A 21,305-nucleotide genomic window follows, 5' to 3' on the forward strand; every position below is an offset into this window, starting at 1 on the left:
AGCTGCTCATGGGGATCACTGCTGCCAGATCCCTGGGAGCTGCTCAGTTGGGATCACTGCTGCCAGATCCCTGGGAGCTGCTCATGGGGATCACTGCTGCCAGATCCTTGGGAGCTGCTCAGTTGGGATCACTGCTGCCAGATCCCTGGGAGCTGCTCATGGGGATCACTGCTGCCAGATCCCTGGGAACTGCTCATGGGGATCACTGCTGCCAGATCCCTGGGAGCTGCTCATGGGGATCACTGCTGCCAGATCCCTGGGAGCTGCTCATGGGGATCACTGCTGCCAGATCCTTGGGAGCTGCTCAGTTGGGATCACTGCTGCCAGAACCCTGGAAGCTGCTCAGCCGGGATCACTGCTGCCAGAACCCTGGAAGCTGCTCAGCTGGGATCACTGCTGCCATGCCACAACCACAGCCTCTCCCAGGCACAGCCTGGACAGGAGCCACGGGCAGCTTTTCAACTGCTGCCTAGCCAGGGAAGCACAGTGCTCATCTAAGGGAATTGCTGCAGGTAAAACTATAATACCTGCTTTGATTTCCTGATCTCTGACAGCAGAAGTTGCATTTCAGCCTAACTGAAGAATGTAGTACAGCAGCCAAAAGCAGTGCCCAGGGTGCAGTGATTGTGCTGGGTCCCTGTGTGATGGTGGCGTGTCAGAAATGAGCAGTGGGCAAGTCTGAAAACTCACCTGGGTTCTGTCACTGCAACAGCTCCCCTGCAATTTTATTTCCCCGTTGTAAAACAAGCATTATTCTGTCCTTAGTAAAACACTCCAGAGGATAAGAAGCAGTGCTCTAAGTGACCTTTCACTAACTCTGACCAGAGGAAGGCAGCAGGGCTGTTTTCCTCTGATAGCCACTGGAGTTGTTGACTGTTGACAAATTAGCAGCAAATTACTGCAGATTAGAGAGCTACAAACTCATCGCTTTCTGCAGTCCCATGAAACAATATCCAGATTGCATTGGCAGCATCAACAGATTTCCATTCAGCTAACAAGCTGTGCAGAGATGAAGACAGCAAATTAAACTAACACAAAAAGCAGATTCCTCATTTGCATTCTCAGAAGCCAGAAGAAGTTTCCATCCTGCTTTATCATCTGCAGCATACAGGACATTCAGATCCCGGTGCCAGGGCTCAATAGGTGCTTGAATATCAAATGCAGAACCTGAATAATTAATTACTTGCTTCCTCATGTTAACTCCTGAACCGTGAAGTCCAGGTGTAAGCTCACAACATTGATCCCCTGCAACACTAATGTTTCATTTCTTGAAACTCAGTGGTCTCAAAATCCCTGTCAAAAAAAGTTTCAGGCTCTAAACAAAACAACTTCTCATGTGCGATGGTCCCTCTCTGAGAAACCCCTTTGCCAAAAGCTGATTTTCTTGGGGTAGTCTTTGTTTCAGTATAAATGAGAGCCAAAGTGGTCCTTCCCCACGGGATGCCCTCGCAGGTCTCCGGCATGGTCTGTCCTGGCTCCCCATGGCTGGATAGGGAGAGCAGCCAAGACAAACTCACTCAATCCACCACAGTTGCTCTGATTCTTATGCTTCCACTTAATAAGCTTCTGCATTTCCTGTTTATTTTCACAGTGAAAATGTGAGCCCTATGCTCAGTGCCTCCAGCTGTTTGTCCAGGGCAGGATGGGTGTCTCAGCCCTGTCAGAGATATTTAACATCTATAAGGCAATCAATGCAGATCTTTTCTACACTCTTTCATGCTTTTGCTCCAGCAAAGCATCTGGGCAGCACAGAACAGAGCAGTCCTGCAGGGAAGGCACATCTGCTCTGAAAAGATTGCAAAGAAAAAACAAAATCTAAGTACGTTTTTCTGCTCCAGCAAATTAAACTAGCACCTCTGTAATCACAGATTTCTACTTTTAACAAAGCTGCAGCATGGATATCTGCTCTGGTTCTCTCTTTTTTTTTTTTTTTTTCGGTTCAGGGAGGAGAAAGATAAGATGTTTTGCTGCTTTTTCTGCAACGACCCATGTAGTAGAGACTAAAGCACAAAGGAGAAAACACAAATTTCAACAGATGATGTAAAGAGTAAGAACGAGAATGACTGCAGCGGGAGCCGCAGTGCCGGAACCTCCCCCGACCCAGGGGCAGCGGCTTCACAAGTAGGTCACAGCCCGCACTGCCAAAGGCAGAGCATCCCCACCGCGCCTCTCCGCGCTCCGCCCCAGCCGAATCGCAAAAGCCGGCAAGTCCCACTGGTACCAGCACGAAAGGCAGAGGGAAACTTGTGTGCCAGCTCAAGATTCCTGCTGTGAAGCACCCCCTGGCCCCCCGCCCACCTCAGCGTGTCCCATCAGCTCCTTCCGTCCTCAGCATCCCAGCCACTGACCCGCGGGTGATTCAACCCAGCCTGCTTTAATTGGGCTAAAGCTAAGATGAGGGGGAAAAGGGGTTATCTGAAGGACAAAGTCACCGGAAAAATGCCTACAAGTTTGTTTGTTTGTTGGGGTGTTTTTTACCCAGGGAAGAATGGGGTCATCTAGCTTCTCTGCTTAAAGAAAGCTTTCAAAGGAACACTTGAAAATCCCGGACCTAAAGTATTTCGAGTTTTGTTTCAGTTTAATCCTTATATCTTTCTCTGAACACTGACAACAGCCTCTCAATTTTTAGTTTACTTTTCCACAGCAAACCTGAACAATTGTCACTGAGTTCCTAAACAGGAAAAGAAGAGAAAAAACCCTCTGCTGCAGTTTTTCATTGAAAATTGAGAACCACAAATGCACAAACCACTGGGGTAACCTCTGCATGGGACTGTTTCCTAGCACAGTGCTGGGGAAGGGTCTCCCTGCTCACTCTGCCAGCCCTGCTGCAGCTCATCAAAATGCTTCTTTGGGAGACTGTGTTTCAGAGAAATCTTTGTGAATTTTTAATGCCGTGTGCTACTTAGCGCTTGCTGAATTCACAATTTTTCCACGCCATCTCAGCAGCATCTGCTGCAGCCACGCGACCTGGAGCAGCATGCAGCCTTTCCCTTTCCCAGCTGAGAACTGGGATCGGAGAGATCCCAAGGAGAGGCCCATGGGCAGTGCAGGGAGAGGCTTCCAGACCCTTCTGCAGAACCCTGTGATGTAAAACTTCCCCAAGCCACCGCCCAGGTTTAAGCTGGATTCAAGTGGTGCACTCGTGGGAACACAGAGCAGCACTGCTCGCATTGCATGCTGAAACCCAGCAGAACAGCACTGCCTGCAGCCTCTGCACAGGAAACTCTGCCCTCATCTCTTCTTTCCTCTTTAAGGTCTTACAAAGCCCAAAGGTGAGGTCAGAAGAGGAGAAGCGCTGGATGTTGGTGTGAAAAACCAGCTGGGAAACCAATACATTGTGCAGAAGGAGGAGAAAAAGGGGAATGTGGCCCATAAAAGTCAAGACACTCAAGGTGTCTGATGTAAGGGTGGAGCTGCTTTTGGCACAACCGAATTTACACAGGAGAGCAGTGGCACTGAGGGTCTCCAGCCCATAGGGGGATATTTAACAGTTTCTGAGACAAACCACACTTATGAGCTCTCTTCTGCTTCCCAGGGCTCCGGTAAGCAAATCACTGGAATCCTTTTATAGTTTTTTAAAAAAGAAACAACACCAAGAAACCTCCCACCAGAACCCCAAAGCATCTAGATTTCACAGGGGTGTCATGCCAGGAAATGCTATACAAGATACTCATAGGAAATCTAAATTGCTAATATATTTTTTTTTCCCCCCAAAGCTGAGCAGCCCTAAGTTGGGAGCACAGCCCTGCTCTATCCTGCTCAGGAGTACCAAGGTACTACAGCAGGAGTAAAGATAACCCAGCAACCAAGAAAGAAAGCTCAGGAGCCACTCTGCACATGGACAACTTGCTGTGGGTTGCCTGGCTTGGCAATAGAAACACCTGAGGGAACCCTGTACTGCTCTGATACACTGAGCATTATGAGCTCTAGGTAATGGAATAGAAAATGGAAAGTTTAGCCCTTGATGATATCTCCTGTGATGTTTGATCAAACCCTCCTCGTGTGGAGGAGGTGATTTATTAGCAGGGATTGGACCCATTTGAAGACAGAAGCGTCCTGGTGCAGGAGAAGCCTCATCTGAGAGCTTCATCAAAGCAGCAGTTTACAGAGAGGTTTTCTGTCTCCCAGCACTACCAGCTCACATGTCAGTGCCAAACCTGCCATGAAAAAGCTTTCCAGAAAGCAGATAATCATCACAGCCTTGGAGGAGCTCAGCTCCCTGCAGGCTCTCCTTTCCCTGCAGGAAACTCACTAGAATGTCCTGCCTTCCCAAACTATTAGCACAGGCTGGATTTCTGGACTGGTTCAATGCACAAAGCCATGTGTGAATTCAGCAGGATTTAGCACCCCTCTCATGAGGAGCCTATTTGCCTCTTTGTGCACATGTGAGCCTGGAACATTTGTGTTTCACTTACACACACACACAAAAAAAGGACATAATAAGCTATGAGACAGGAAACAAAAGAGTCCTTGCAGAGCCAGTGGAGTTGGTGAGGGCCAGGGCGCTGCTCAGGCCATGCTGTGACGCCTGGGCAGAGGATATATCTGACTGAGGGCTTGGTGACATTTGCTGTTTACTTCTACATCCACCCTAATTAAAGAGAAGCTAATTCCAAACCTTGCCTGTCTCTCTCATGGAGCACACTGATGTGCTTTTGCAGAGAGAAGGAAGCTCACCATCACCTCTGTGGTTCCCTACGTGCCCAAATCCCACTGTGGATGTCGGTGCTACAGAACAATGATGATGCAAGATCAGCCTCTGTGAACCTGCACTGAGTGCTGCTGCAATAGCAGTGCCGTGGGGAGCGTTTAATCCTCATTCTTGTTTTATAAAAGGATCAAAATGCTCAGCATGCTGGCAATTCAAAGGTTTAGCAGTCCAGCATAGGAAATATGTACTGCAGGCTTAAAACTTGAATACTAAAATTCTAGAGGACAGATGGTAGAAAGGAAAAATACCCCTACTCATGCCGTACTGCAATGGCCCAGTCCTGCTCTGTACTGATTTCTGAAAATAAGAAACCTGCTTTCTTTTACAGTGCCCTGGTTTTCCAGTCACTTGCTGTATGAATATGTTTGCTCAGGTCAGTGTGGGGCTCTCAGAAAAAGCACATGGGAAGGGAGCAAGCGGCTCCAGCGATCCAGTTTAAAGCTCTTGATATGAAAAAAACCCAGTGGATGTGTTTGCCCTGCTAAATCTTTCCTTCAGCAGCGGGCAGCCCCAGATGAGTTCTGCTGTGAGCAGCCCGAGCCCCAGGCAGGGATGCTGTGCCTGGAGAGGGCTCACCCTGCCGGGAGGGAGCAGGGACACGCTGAGGTGCCACAGGTGCCACAGGTGCCACAGGTGCCACCCCACGGCCCAGCCGGCAGCAGGGCAGGTGTCTCTGCTCTGGACCCCGGTCTGCCAATGGAAACTTTCTTCTTCCACCTCCTCTACCCAAATCCACCCTCACCCGCCCATCCCTCTTCCTTTGCCCGCTTGCCCCCTTGCCAGCCCCCTGGAGGGAGGAGGGATGGGAAACGGGAGAAGAAATCTGGCGTCCCTCCTCTTTTGGGCATTGCAAATCCGTCTTTTTAGGAGGGCCTGCAGGAACTGTCCTGGCAGGCAATCCGGCAGCCGCAGCCCCGGCGGGAACGCCGCGGAGGGCAGCGAGCACGGCCGGAGCGCATTCGCCGAGCGGCGGTCACCCTCCCCACGGCTGCTGAGCTTGGAAATGTCAGGCACCTCATTTAGAAAGCAACAACTGCATTTGAAAAGTTTTAGTGCTCTGCGTCCTGCTCCGGCCAATTTTGCAGACAGCGCTCTGCAAGAACGTCTCCCACTGCTCGGTTTTTTCCCGTCTCCTTCATCTCCCCGGGATTTCAGCATTTGGCACCTCGTTCTCTCACGCTGCTCTTGTTATAGGAGGATTTAATATTCCTGGCTATGGACAGCCCCATTTATCTTCAGTTAATTCTTCTTCCAGTAAAATGCTAAAAAACCATTTCCCCCTCGGATTTCCAACTTAGGAAAACCTTTTGCAAGATCTAAACTCTGCTGTTTTCCTACAACTAGATTACGGGACGCAGGAGAGAGGGAAACGGTTCCTTTCTTTGAAAAATATAAATATTTTATCTTGTTTTTACGGTCTTAAGCAAGTACTTCCTTTTATAGCACTTTTTTTCCCCCACTGTTTGACACATACCAAGTGTATTAATTGATACCACTCTCACTCCAGCTATAAACAGGTAACAAGACAATTCTGCACGTGGCCGTGTTTGCACGCAGCCAGAGCCTGAGCTTCAGAAGCCCAGGGACAGTCGTGCATTCCCCACCCCCTACCTCTGGTCTCCAGTTTGAAACCCAGACAAGAAAGCTGTGTCTTCCTATCACTCAGCTTTCCAGGCAGAAGTATTTCGAATTAATTCATGGTCCCTTCCTGCCCCTTCTTCCTTCCTTCCTTGCCTCTTATCCCACCCCACAGGGATGTCACGGGGGTTAATGAGTGTTGCACATTTGCTCTCTGCAGATGGTTCTGGTGCCAAGGAAGGGGGCAGGATGGTGCCATGGCAGTTCTGCAGCTGCTTCTGCCTGCCAGGGTGCAGATTGCCTATTATTATTAATAATAATAATAATAATATTATTATTCTACACTGCAGAGCCTATTAATGTGAATACACTGGTATAGATTCTGGTAAATCTTGAACATTTTGCCAGTATTCAACCTTTTTTAGAAGGTGGGGAGGGATGTATAAAGAAAAAAAAAAAGAAAGCAACTGATGGTACTACAAAGGCGAGGAAGGAAAAGCAGCCTTGCTTAACAAAGTGTAGCGTGTTTGAAAGCCAGCAAAGCAGCCAGCTGGAAAAGTAACATCTCCACAATGAACAGAGAGTCCTTTGGAAAAGAAAATAAGCCTCAGTGCACTTATTTTCATTAGCAGACCAGGCACAAGCCTGTGCTTTGGTGCTGGCACAGCAGAGCAATACACAGGCAAATCACCGTGTGTCTGAAGCAGGGCTTCTGTGGGCTCCTGGAGTCAATACTGAGGCTAAAGGAAAAGAACCCCCACATGAATGTGCAAAGCACCCAAAAACCACGCTCGGCAAAGCCTTAAAATCTTGCCTCTCTTGCAGACAGGTTAGAAAGCCATGAGCAACCAGGGGCTGAAGCCACTGACATCTGCCCTGTGTCAGGCTGGGGGCCTCAGTACCAGCACCCAATTAAGGCAGAGACTTGGCAGCAGCAGCTGATCTCGGATCCAAACCCCAAGCCAGGCTGAGTCGCCCCTTGAACCCAAGCCCAGCTGTACCAGCCCTGTGAAGTTCTGCTGAGGGGCAGCAGGAGCATGGCAAGAGCATCTCCCTTTGCAGCTGACACAGCTCTGCTGTGGCACAGGCAGCTTTCACCTCTGCACCGAGGCTGCAGCAGGATCACAGAAAAGTAACTTCCACTCAGGAAAGAATTCAAAATTATTTCCACCTCTAAAACATTCTGAAATTTTGCAGACTTCTTCCAGAGCAGCACACCACCTTCCCATGGTGCAGCCAGCCAGCCATGAAACCACAGACACCCAGGCTCCTGCTCCTCAGTCCATGAACATCCATCTTCACCCTTTGCTAACATCCTCCCATGAAAAAAGATCAGCAGTTCCTGCCCCTCAGATTATCTTTGCCAGGAGTTACAGGTGTGGATGGATCATTGTTTCAGCTTCAGATATGCCTTTCCCCACTGCAGGTCAGTAAGATACACCCTTCTCTCACACATACGTTATCTGGTATTTTCAAAGAGTGAGAAAGATAAGAGGAAGAAAAACACACACATGATTTATAGCTGTTCCTGGCCGATTGCCTGAACACAGGCTGCCAGAGCATATTTTCTCACTATTGTCTGGCAAAAACTGCTAGCACATTATGAGGATAACTTGCAGCAGTGTATTTGTTCTGGATTCAATTTTTGCCTTATTTAATTTTAATAGCTATAATAAAAAATCTTCAATAAATACAGCTGATCTGCAGAAGATACCTAATTAAAAAGGATGCCAGAGCGCAGTGCTGTCCCTTGTTCCCACAGCAACAAGAGCAGAGGAGAGCAAGCAAGCAAAGGGGCAGAAGGAGCGCTTCTCCTCCACTAAGGATCTGCTCCACTGCCCCTGAGAGAACTTCCCAGGGATTAAACTTAAAGGCAAACATAGGACAGCCCTGAGAAAGAGAGGTAGCAACAGAAGCCCTTAGTGAGGTTTAGGTGGTGTAGCAAGAGAAATAATGGGAGCTGTGGGTCACACAAGAAGCCTGTGGTGGTGGCAAAGGCATTTTAAGGAGTCCCCGCTCTCATCACCTCAGCAGAGTGAAGCATCCAGGCTGGAGCCTCTCTCCACCAAAGGCAGCTCAGTGCACCAGCCCTCCTGAGGGAAATTCATTGAACACCAACTGAAACCTTGCATAAAATCATTTCACAGCCCCTCCAAGCCTTCGAATGCAGATTGGGAAATGTGGCACTGACACTCCCACCAAGGGAGCAGTACAAAACCAGGCCTTTTTGAATCTCAGTTATGGCACGTGTTTAATCTGCCAGGATACTACATCCAATCAAGCTGCAGAAATCCTTTCCAAGCATTTTAAAATTGCATATCTGAAAAAAACCCAACAAAAAAAAAAAACACCCAAAAAACCCCACCAAACCAAAACCCAACAAAACAAAAGCAACAAAATTAGCAGAAGAAATATTGATTTGCTCTAGCTACTTTGAAAAATTTCCCAGATACAGCAAGACATTAATGAGCTAGATCAAAAATCATTAAATCCCTGGTGTCCATCACTTCCCTGACTTGTCATTACAGTCAGAGTACAGTCCTTCCCCTTGTGCAGCCATTTCCATGCAGAGCAGACCTTCCTGCAGATACCCTCCTCCCCTGAGATCAGAGCATGACACTGGGGTAAGGCTGGGCCAACACTCACAGCTGTATCCCATCTCCACAAGCTCCTGGCTTCCCTGTGGCAGGAGAAGTGCCCCATTCCCACCAAACCTGCACTGCTTTTGTCCCTGTCCACAGGTAGCAGGTGCTCCTGGTGCAGCCAAACCTGGGCAGACCCACGAAGTGCTGGTGGCTGTCACCCCTTGAGTGTGTCCAGATACTTTGCCTTTATCTCCCCTTTGATGTTTGCTACCCACTAACTGAGCCAGACCACAGGAGCTGGAATCAGTTCAGGGCTTTTAACTCAGAAGATATGTCAGGGCAGATTCCCATCCACAAGGAAAATACATGAATATGATGTTTCAACTGAGGTTGCTGTCAGGATACCTATAGTTGTGTCTCTCCAGGTCAATAATCCTCATGCTTCAGAAGAAACAGGACAAGAACCACCACTTTTAGGGTGCTATCAGTAAAGCTTACACTTTTTGTGTCAGGTTTACAAGTAGGTAATAACTCCATGAGTGTTTTATCATGCCCTTTGCTGGCCACCATTGTACCATGTACACGCATTTGCTCTGCAGCCCCCAATTAAATCGCTCAACTTTGGCTCTGGAAAGAAGCATCTTTAAAAATCCTCTCAGCTAATTGAGCAGCTTTTCAAAGTCTCCTCGGTAAACCACAATCCCTTATTCCCATTCCCCACAACATGCAACATGGTCATTACATTTTTTACAATAATATATCCCGTTTACTCCTGTCCAGCTGAAGCCTCTAATGAGGCTTGCAGAAGAAAACCCACATCTCCCAATCCACAAAGAGAAGAAGAAAATAAACTCCATCTTCTTTGGGTTGCACTGCGTGTCAGACCTTAATCGGCGTGCTTCAAAGCCAAGAGGAGCCTTTGGAAACGCTGCCCTCTGCATCAAACACTCAGCCCCAAATTGCCAGGCTAAAGCAGCAACCCCTGCTCCACATCCCCTCCCTGCATCTCTCAGGGACGCTCACAGCTGCTGCTTGTCTCCAGCCCTGTGTAGGAAGGGAATTGAAAGGAGGAGCTGAGACAGAGGATGGATAGAGCAGACAAAGAGCGTTGCGTGTGAAAATGACAGGCTCTGTCACGCACACAGAACCCCCCCAGAGGCTGAGCACAGCTGCCCTGCCTCACTGCCAGGCCACGGAGTGGAGCCCAAACACGGGCATCTCTTTGCCCTGCCAGATCAGCACCTGCTGCACACTGGGAGCAACAGCTCCTGGGGGCGAGAGGTTTGATGGACCACAGGAAGAGGGTCACGAGCAGGCAGGTTTGAACCTCTAACAGGGACAAACACAGCAAGAAGGCTCAGCTGATGGATCAGACTGGAAATCCATGTGTGGGGCAGACTGGTGGGTGGTTTCCTATGCAAAAGCTCTGATCTAGTCTGCTCCTCCAGGTCTGAGCACTGTGAGTGTGGTCCAGCAGAGAGCACAGGTCAGCAGTGGCCCAAGGGCCGATGCTTCTTGCAGTGCTCTCAGGATGGCCCTTCAGGTAAGCAGCATCATCTGAGTTTTTTAATGGATTGAGGTGTAGCCTAATATGAAAGTGTAAAAGCTTCCATATTTGGATGTCTGACTGACTCTGAGGTTTAAATGTATTTATTGTTGATGTAGAAATAAGAAGCCTTGAATGTTACAACAGTTAATGGCTTTTACCATGGGATTCATTCAGCAGCTGAATTTTTGAGAAAGGGTGGAAAGAAAGGGTCAGCAGTCAGGAGAAGGGATGGTGCTGGGCACCAAGGGCAGCCAGGAGCTGCCAGCACAGCCCTGAACTGCAGCAATGTGTAGCTGAATATATTCTACAGGCACAAGGCAGCAAGCACCACAGGCAGCAAGCATGCCTGAAGGAGGCCAAATATTAGGTAAAGCTGATTTTCTAAGTTTTCTTTTAAGTCAGGTTTGATATTCTAGCTGCAGGTTCTACAGTGAAAGGGCAAGGACACAGGAGATGGCCACCTGCACTGCAAAGTACCTTTAATAATGAGAAAAGGGCATTCTGCACAGCATCAGTCAGGCACCTGGGCTATCAGAGATCAGCTGAAGTGTCAGCAAGCCAGCTGCACTCTGTGTGAAGAGAGGAACATTCCCAGCTCGCTATAGCCCCACCAATCCCATTCCCCGCTCACGGTGGTCACACTGGGACCAATAGTGCCTCCATTGCCACTGTCCATGCAGGATCTCACAGTACTTTGCATTTTGGCTGCCTTTTCTCTCAGCAGAAAAAGGCTTTAGAAACAGGACAGCAGAAATAACAATTCTGGACAGTAATGGGCCATAAATTGGTGTTGCTCAGAAATAGGTGGAATATGGGCATTTCTGTTGCGGAAATAAAAGTTTATGCGCTGTCACATCATTGACTTGAGTTCTTGGGGGAGTTTCTGGGCTGAATCCAAACCTTGCCCAGCTCAAACCTTCTCTGGCTTAAGCCTGGCTCTAAGCAAACCAGTGGGCCCTGACTAAAGCCAGGCTGCTGCATAACGCAGCCTGTAGCACAAAGGTGCAACTGTTAACAAAGTCCTAACCCAGTGCACCCAATGCAAGGTCTGCTCTGCAGAATTAGGGTAATCCAGGAAAAAAAAAAATTAAAAAATTAATTCCACTCCTTGATATGAAGATGAATTTGCTAACAAGTAACAAGTGACATGAGAAGAAAAACAGGTCCTAAAAATCTCCCAGCTCTTCACTTCTGCTGCATACAGCAGGCACCAGATAACCCTCACATCTTCGAAGAATGAAAAAGGCAGCCTTGAAAGGGTATGAGCAGCTGGGAAGTGCCTTTTCAAGCCAGTCAATGATGAACATCAAATCACAGAATCTTTTCCTAGGTTCGTAGTGGTCAAGGGTCGATAGAAGTACTGGACACATCTAATGACAGCTTGTAGAACATGGCCAGCAGCCACCTTTCACAATTCCTACATTATCTCAAAATTCATCATCTGGTGGATAGGTTTGTTTATTATTTTGGGAACAGCATGTCCCAATGTAAACAGATGTCATCCCTTCCAAACCACGTGCTGTGAACTTTGCAAGGACTTGGAAAGGTAGCTGAGAGAATTGGGAATGATAAAGAGTCCAAATAACTGAAAAGAGATTCAAACTTTCTCCTTGTAAATAAAGGTCGTTGCACAGTCTTACAAGGTGCTTTTTGATTGTCACATGAAGTCTAGACTATCTAAATGCAAATTTTTTCTTATTTACTTAAAAGACAAAGAGAAATACATTTAGACTGGTCATCTGGTCATGGAAGAACCTATCAGATTTATCCACAGTTAGAAGGCCTGATTCATCACTGAATTTTTCTACTTATACGTGGGTGGCTGCTAATACTGATTTTGTTATGCAAGAATTATAAATATTCTCACTGAGAACTAATGACTTAATTTAGATGCGCCAGCAGGACACGAATAGCTCAAGGTTTTCCCAGCACATGAGGAGCAGTAGCCATGCAGAAGGTAATTACCTGGGTCTAGAAATAAGTGGTTTTGAAGAGTGATAGCCCATTAAGGCAGGGACTACAAAACACCCAAGAGCACACAGTTAAAGCACAATTCACCGCAGGGGAAGACTTGTGACTTTGGAAGGAAGAGATATGTGTGCAACGAGAAGCTTATTAGGTGTTCAGGGTCTTTTTATTCTGATACTATTTATACAGTTATCACTGGAGTTATCAGTGTCCTAACTTGGCAGCTTTTTAAGATCCAATAAAAGCACCCAAAGTTACAATGCCTTAATTTTTCTTCCTTGATGCCTTGAAAGCGATGTCATTGAAGTCCAAGTTGCTTGCCCCCCTTCAAACCCTGTTCAAGTGTATTTTCTAAAAAGGCCTCAGATTCATGGGGAAACGGGGGAAGATAAGTATTTCAAGTCTAAAAAACAACTTGTAGACAATTAACAAGCTAAAATGGGGTCTTTAGATCATCTGCTCATCAGTGATAATTTTCTCTGTCCCTCTCCCTGATATTTCTCTGAGCTCCTGCACTACCAGAACTGGAGGGGCATTTTCACTCCATTTTGCCCTAATTTCTGTACTAATAACTCAAGATCAGCAATGGGCACTCTCAGAGTGGAAGGAAGAAAAGGAAGCATTTACATAGTAAACTGTGTCTGGTTGCATTTGTGAATTTGAGCTCCAAGCACATCCACAGACAAACACAAATTTCTTCCTACTTTAGGCTCACTAGAGGGGATCAAAATAATTTCTCCAAGCAGGGTCTGGAAAAGATGGGTGAGACTTTGAGAGCTATTACCACTAAACATCCTGCAAATTCCCCAAATCCGTAAAGTTCTCAGAGAACTGTCTCTGCCTGCAAACACGACCCTGAGGAGAGGCACACAGCATTTGTGAAGGGCTGGAAATTGCTGGTGCCTTCACCCATGTGTTCCTTTGGAGACCCACTACACCAGGATTCATTCAGCCTTCTCCCCTTGCTGAAGGCCCAGGGCTCTCCCTGCTCTCCCACCATCCCTTCATCAAGAAACACGATCCATGGGAGAAACCTCACCCTCTTCCTTTGTGTACTCATGTTTAACAAGCCTAATTTCTACTCAGGTGACACTTAGGACTGGTCTTCTTGGACATTATAAAGAACTTGAGTTCTTCAACATCTCAGGCTGGGGCTGAGAGATGTGCCTGAAGTTTTCATTTGCTCAGTTTTGTTTTTCTGCCTTTTTCCAGCTTTTGGAGCCTGTGAGGTCCCCATACCAGGGCGTCAGCGGTGGCATCACGGCCACAAAGCCCCCAGGCAGCGCAGCACTGCCAGTCTGTGTGTGAGCAGCAGAGCTCACTCTCCCCACCAGGGCACAGCCCCACTCACAGCAGACCAGGCTCCTTGGCCAGGTTGCTGTGATGCTGATGTGCAAAGCTATTGATGTTCCCTTCTTCTCAGGAGCTCTCTGTGTGCCCCCATGGTCTGTGGTGTAATTTGCTACGAGACTTGTAACACTGGGATGTGCAGACCTTTCCTTACACAGAATAGCAGCGTAAATCTCATTTAATGAGCTCTTAAGTGACTAACAGATATCAGTGAGCAGCTATTTAAAGGACAAGCCCTACTGGGATAAGAATGGGCACAATGCCATTGCCCTCATGGCTCTTAACCAAAAAGCACTTTCCAAACACCAGTTCCTGCTTCATTCATGTTTCCTTTTTTCCCCCTTTATTAGCTCTGCTACGTCCTCTACAGGCCTTCAGCTGACCATTCAGATCAACTGAAAACTGAAACCTCTTCTCAGCATTTGTACTCTGGATTTGTTCACACTTCATTTTATTTCATTTTTGATAACAGAAGCTATTCAGGACAGCATGCACTGAATGGCTTCATTCCCATCCATGACTTCTCTAGATATAATTTGAAGGCAGAACCAGGACAGTGTGGGCTTGTTCTTGGTACAGGAATCACAAGGACAGCAGCAATAGGAGGATGACAGCTTGACTGAACCACAATACTAAGTCATCCCTGGTCACCATCAGGTGAAATACTGCACCACTGCCAGCTCCTCCTGCAAATTTCTGTAGGTGTTTTATAACCATATGCAGAGTTTTTGGATATATCCTTTTGCATCTCTCCTCTTCCAGGGCTGGGGTCCAGGGGAGACCACCTAAAGCCCATTGCCTGGGAAGTCAGACCCAGGGATGGGTCAGACTGATGGCTATTTCCATGAGCAGGATCTAATAAAGACAGCAAAACCCACCAAACCAAACCATAGATTAAAGCATTCAGTTGCACTCAAGGCATGGGGGTTGGGTAGTTGCAGGGAGTTGGAGATTTCCAGATAAAACATCAGTTTTTGGGAAGATATATATCTATAATGAATTGTTAGCAGTTAGGCAGTTCTGTCAAAATAAAACTCTTTTAATCTTTCAGAGAGAATCCTGGGCTATTTAATTGATTAGCAGCTTTCTAATGAGAGGATTAAGTACACAGTAGATAACTCAGATGATTGACAGCTCTACTGCACCAGCCTAAAACAAGATGCCTCCATTTTCCCAGCACATGCCAATTAAATGATTAACTATTGTTTACTGGCACTGGGAGGATTCCAAGACAGTAGGTGGATTTATTAGCAGAGAAAGGAAAAACACTCCTACACAAAAGAAAAAGATTATTTTGAATGACTAACAGCCATGCCCCTGCAAAGCACGACTAAAGCTAACCAAGCTATTCACTCTCATGTTACGCTCCTGCCCTTCTCTCTTTATCAGACCATTTGTCAGTTTATCCAGTTATCTCCAATGTTCTCAGGATTTCCAGGTGTCTTATACAGACTGTTTTCTGAGTTTATCATGTAGATAGTTATAAAACTGCTTGATACTAACACTGAGGAAAAGGTCATTATCTCGTATTACAGACAGAATCTCACTCCTCTGGAGCAGGAGACCAAGATGTCTTTTAATGAGCTGGAGTTGCTTCATTAGCAGCCTTTTAGAACATGTAGGCACTGAATCAATTCACCAAAATGCAAGTACCTGAACATGGCAGGGGCAAAAATGTGGTTTAGCATCTTGCAGCAAGAACATCCAATTTTACATGAATTGACAATGTATGGGATAAAGTTTGGAAGAAAGGGGGAGGAGAGAGATGTTCTTAAATTCACGCTATCAGGCTCCATAGTTACCGTGTCTGCACCAGCCACTCTGCTTTAACACAATATGTGCCATTTTTACCAGGCTGGGGAAAAAAAAAAATCAAGATGCTGAAAAGATTTCCAAATTTAAGACCTCTTGAGGTCACATTAAATGAGACTTCTCCTTAATCTTACAATCCCTTCCCTTGCTTTTTAGGTAACCCTCTAACCATCTGATGTCTGCATGGAAAAAGTTAAATGAGAGGTAGTTAAACCAGATGTCAAGAGCCAAAGCTTTGTTCAGATTTTCCCCTGCCCGATTTCCATGGGGTCCCTACCCAGGTCTGTAAGAGTGGCTTTAGCACAGTTGAGGAAAGCAAGGGTTGCCAGTTCTGGGTAAAGCTGCCAGCACTCCCTGCCCTGGGAGCTGTGTTCCCAGTATGCCACCATCACACAGCGCTGGATAATGATCCATCTCCGCTGGTTAATTGGAAGGTCAAAGTCCCTGCCAGACAGGAACCTCTGCAGGTGTGGAGACAACAGAAGTGTATTAACAGAGTGAAATATTTTGGTAATCTGTGGACTTGTGTTTTTAATCCACTGTTTGTTTTTTGTTTTTTGTTTTTTTTTTTTTAACAGTCTGTCCAGGGCTCAGGGCCCTATCCTGGGATCCTGATAAAAATGAAAAGTGTGAGATTTTCATTTTTCTCAGAGGGCTGTGCACAGCACCTGCTGTGAGGCATAAAAGCAGCAGGCTGACGTTTCCACAGTTCCTTGGAGCTGTAACAGGTAAAGCCATTAATAGGCTGAATTTCAACAAATCAATAAATTAAAGTCCAGAATGTCAAAGGGAAAATTGTGAAAAAGAGATCCCCGGGGATATGAAATACAAAGATATTACATCTGGCTCTGGAAACCTCTGAGCCCTAGTTTTCAGAGAGCCTGTACTAATGGAAATATTCTTGCACATCTCCTGCAGCAGCTGCTGTGAGCTGCAGGAGGCTAGAGAGGGGCTGTGGGGAGCTGTGATCCCAAAAGGCTGCAGAGGAACACACTGAGCTAATTATAATGAGTGGCAAACTCTGTTATCCAGAGCTCATCAAATATGAATGGCTGGTGAAACTGGTCATCATGGCTAGCAAGTGTTGTGTCAGGACAAAAGCAGCACCTCAATAAATGTGAGGAGGATCACTGGAGGATGTACATCCTTCAGAGGACAGCCCCAGGGTCACAGATAGCCCTGCTCCATGGGGCTGCGGAGCAGGGATGCCCAGCCTGACACATGCTCCAGTGTGTCACCTTGCAGGAGCCAGCCTGGGGCAGAGGTGTCACTTAACTCCAGGCTGCTTTGTTCCCAAAAAGGGAAGGGCAGCATGAGTGCCGTGGAGAGCACCCATTGTGCTGCCCAAACTCTGTAGCTGTAGGTCCCTTGCACTGCAAGCAACAGGAGTGGCAGCAGAGATGGAGATAGCTCCTTCATCAGAGAGCACCTGGCCTCCCTTCAGAGCTCCAGCTGTTCTCTCTGCAGTGCCCATTGCGGGTTAGGAGAGACAGGACAAATCTCTTTCTCTGCCTCTGCTCAGTGGTGTTGGTCTCCTCACCCCCTGCAAGTGCAGCCCCAGATCTCACCCTTGGCAGTTCAAATACCGGCCCAGCACTTAAATCTGAACTCAGTCAGACTGGTGCCAAGAGCATAGATTCATTTTTTCCTCTCCGCTCTCCCTGCACCACAAAACTGCTCAGCTTTTCTAAGCAACAAACTTCAGTATCTCCTTACTCTGTCAGTTGCCATGACCAAGTGCCCACAGTTACATGGCATTTACTGCTTATTTCTGAGCCAGCTGACAGCACACTCCTTACCCAGGGCAGTGAGGATACGCATCTGTGAGCACCAGCAGAAATCACGGATCTCCCTTTCGAAGCTGGAAGAGAACAACCAAACTCTCCCCTGTGGTCCTCTGCACAACCCTCCCACATGTCCCTCTGCAAACACACAGAGTTTTGATGCATATTTAATGTTCTTGTACAACAGGGAAAGAATAGATAACAGATCTTTGGATTTTATCTAGGAGCTAAAATAAAACTGCTTTTCAGGGTGTGGAAAGATCCTGGCATTAGATCCACTGACTCTTCTTTCCTTAAGCTTGTTATCTTACCAGTTCTCTCTTTCCAAGTCATTTAATGAAGAGTCATCCACGTTATTCCAAATGTAAAGACCTGGCTCAGTGCAGGTGTTAAGCTTTCCACAGGCACAGACTGAAAACACACATCAGTGTGTGCTGCTCTTTGATGCGTGGGTCCAGTCCCTCAGGAACCAAGCTATTAATATTCACAAGTTAAGTCTCTTTTGCAAAGGTACTTCAAAATTACCAAGGGGTGGATCCTCACTTATCACTTACCTGTGATTTGTTTTTATATTGTTTTTGTGAAATTGCTCTTAATCTGGTAGATTCTGCCATGCCAACTTGCATACCAGTATCACTTCTGCTGTAAGAGTATCTTTTCCAAAAAACCCACCCTTTTTCTGATGTTTTAAGTGTATCAACATCTGACCCAGTAAATTGAAGGAAATTTAAACACTTGGATGTTACTATCAGGAAAAAGGGTAATACTGACCATAGTCCAATCAAGAAATGTGAAGTATGAAATCGTAGACTTACCATTTTTGTCAGCTCTTCTGAAAATCTAGAATTGAAAGAGAGAGAGAAACTTGTTTACTGTGTTGTCCAGCATGGGAGGGTGAAGCCCTTTGCACCAGGACCAGGTTCAGCCCCACACACAGGGCAGGTTCAAGTGCCCCAAGCCCTCAGGACCCAATTCAGGCTTTACTGAGCTCACCCTCCCCAAGACTCAGCTCATCTCCCCCACAGCAACATAAGTGGAATAACTGGGGGAAATGCTTCCAGCACCTACCTCACTTAAGAAAGCTGGAACCATGAATCCAACACCAGAAAAATACAAACTAAAAAAAATTACAACAGCCATGCAGCCAGTCCAGACAATTTCTCTGGAGTCAATAAAATCTCTTAAACCAAGTTTCACAGCTCTGCACTTCTGAAAAAAAAAAATTATTTACAACATTTTTTTTTTAAAGCAAGTCTCCTGCGTGGGAGGGAGATTATATTTAGACTTAAAACTACAATGTGGAGGAACAGCCCACAGAGAGGAATCAAATAGCCATTTCACAAAGAAAAAAAATGTAATAATGTGGAGTACTGTAGAACTTCCCGGAGAGAAAGAGAGCAGAAAGAACTGCTATTTTTCTCACTGGTCTTATCTGAGGAATAACCCCCTACTACTGATACCAAAATCAGCTGGTCACTTGGGGGGCCCTTGCCCTAACTGAGTTTTTAACCACACACACTGATTAACACATTCATTAGCTATCCCCTTACTCGATGTGTATGCATTACTTTATCTCACATAGTCACACCCCTCATCAGAAATCCTCTTATGGATCTTTGGGGTCCATCTTCAACACCTGGTGTCCTTTTTAGGTGGCTGTTCCTTGACCCCCACTTTTGGGTAAGCCCAATATCTTTGTTTTCCATAACTTCTACTTTGTCACCCCTGCAGAGCTGAGCTGGCATCCTCCTTGTGTTTCGCATGACTTCTGCATCCCTAAGTTACATCCTTCATCTACTTCTCCAGGGCTGTGCTATTTTGCTCTACTGCCCTTGCCAACAAAATGCAATTAATGGCAAAAGGTTTGTGCAAAGGCTGGAAACTTACAGGTTCCTGCCAAAAATGGCCACTAGCACAGATTGGACAAAAATTACCAAAAAATTAACATGGGCAGAAAAGTAAAATATTCTCATCATCTCTTCAGGCCTGACCCTATTAATTTGAGCAAGAGCAGAGATTTTAGTTGCACAAAGAAATTTCCCTGAGGAGGGAATAAAAGATCAGAGTCAGCCGTAAAATAGAATCTCATATTTTCTGGGTCACAAAACCATTAAAAAAAATAAAATATCAGAAGAGAAACTACCGCACAAAACAAGAACCCCAAGAGACAAGCTGAATTGCAGAATATGGTATTTCACTGAATACGGCTTAATTAAGGGACATTAATCATTCTTTTGTCCGAAGTCCTTGTGAGGCTGTGCGGCTTGGGGCAGAGTCAAAGCGGGATTTTCTGGTCTACTTCAGCAGAGGCAAAACCCCTCTGCCTGAGCCAAACCAAAGTGTTGGGAGTCACAGAAACTGCCTACAAGGATTACAGCTTGTGGCCACAGCAAAACTCCCCTTGTGCTTTGGGAGGGAAAATCTTAGCTCTCTCCACACTTACAGATTTCATTGAAGTTAAAAATGGATTTTGAATGGCCAGCCAGCAATGGCTTGTCTATGGGAGGAAGGAATAAATCCCAGCAGGACCCCAGCAAGCTGCCTGGCTTCAGCACACATCCCTCACCTGCGCTCAGTATACCCTGCCCACTGGATGAAATATTCCTCTTTTCATGGTTTGGACACCCCAAATCCTCATTCCCCACGAGCACCTCCAGATGAGGCACTTCTCTTCCTGGATGCTGATTATTTCTGGACATTTTATTTCATCAATACCCCCTTCTGTTGCTCTTCCCACTGCTTTGAAACTGAGGTATTACAGCCAGCCTGACACAGGAGGAGCAATGCCTGTCTCAAGGTCCCATGGGAGATCATCCCACTAAGCCCAGCTGGCAGAGGGAGAATGGGAAGGCAAAACCAAGAGGTAAAATGTAGATTAAAATGAGAGAAAGGCTCCACCTGCAGTGCTCTCCCTGCTCCATGGAGCAGTTTGCCTCGCAAGGAGTATTTGGAGCAACAGGAAAAAAAAAAAATTAAGAAACGCAAGAAATGTTTAGAAATTGAAGTATTTATATCCAGCTTCAGTGAGTGAATATTTTAGGGCTTTAACTCTCCCAGATACTCCCTAAAGTGTGACTATTTGTTAGTGAATGTGTTGATGAAAAAATCGATTCGGCTGTGTTACTTATCAAAGTTTATTCTACGGGACCAAGCAGCTTGGCTTTTTTATTGCTAATGAGCAGGATTTATTCTCTCAACTTAATTGAACCACCTAAAATTTGCACACATTAAAAAAAAAAAATTAAACTGGGACACCCGGAGGGAAAAAACAATGTAACACAAAGTCATCTGTCAGCACAGGCAGGCACTGCATCAAGGTATGAACACCGGAATGAGCACCGCGAGGCTGATAAAGATGTAATATGGTCTGTGATAGCTTGGCAGTGCTGCCAAAAATGCTGCTGCTGTGAAGACCCGGGATTTATGTTGTAGCTCAGCAGAGTGCCTTCCCCCACACAGCCCAGAGATGCCCTCTGCTCAGGTCTTGGATTAGCTGGTCCACTCTGGGAAGGGGGCGGTGGGCTTTCCACGAGGGAAAGCTGTAAGGTCTGGGGATGGCAGGGAAACCACCGCCCCTCACAGCTTCCCCACGGACCAGAGAGCAAACCCATAATGGTGCCAGGCTCCCAGGGCGCTGGGGGCAATGACAGCTCCCAGCAGCTCCAGAAGAAGGGAACACAGGTGAGGATGCTGTGTCATCTCCAAGGCAGAGGCTGCAGAGCCCATCCGCCCCGCAGCCGCTCTGCAGGCTCCCGGCAGCGCCGGCGCTGACGTCCTCGCTCAGCAGCAAAGTCGCTCAGACTTAGTCAAGGCGGCAGCCCCGGAGGTCAGCGAGAGAGGGGGTGATGAAATATGGATGGAGAAGTGCCCTGTCCTGCCAGGCCCTCGGCAGCAATTGGCTTCCTGCGCGCGCAGCGGGCCGCGAGCCGTCCCAGGGGCCGGGGCCTGGCAGGCCGCACGGCCCGGCC

The 21,305-nt window shown here is 46.8% G+C and overlaps 1 protein-coding gene across 1 annotated transcript in view; it reads right to left on the reverse strand.

The window, feature by feature from the left end:
- NECAB2 (N-terminal EF-hand calcium binding protein 2) overlaps window positions 1-21,305 on the reverse strand; it is a 74,089-nt gene that overhangs the window by 46,791 nt on the left and 5,993 nt on the right. Inside the window, exon 2 of the mRNA XM_040075241.2 lies at window positions 18,153-18,177. Within this exon, the coding sequence (XP_039931175.1) occupies window positions 18,153-18,177 (25 nt within the window). The remainder of the gene's footprint in view (window positions 1-18,152; window positions 18,178-21,305) is intronic.

This window comes from Hirundo rustica, chromosome 11 (genome assembly GCF_015227805.2).
Source record: "Hirundo rustica isolate bHirRus1 chromosome 11, bHirRus1.pri.v3, whole genome shotgun sequence".
In the NCBI taxonomy this organism is placed as follows: domain Eukaryota; kingdom Metazoa; phylum Chordata; class Aves; order Passeriformes; family Hirundinidae; genus Hirundo; species Hirundo rustica.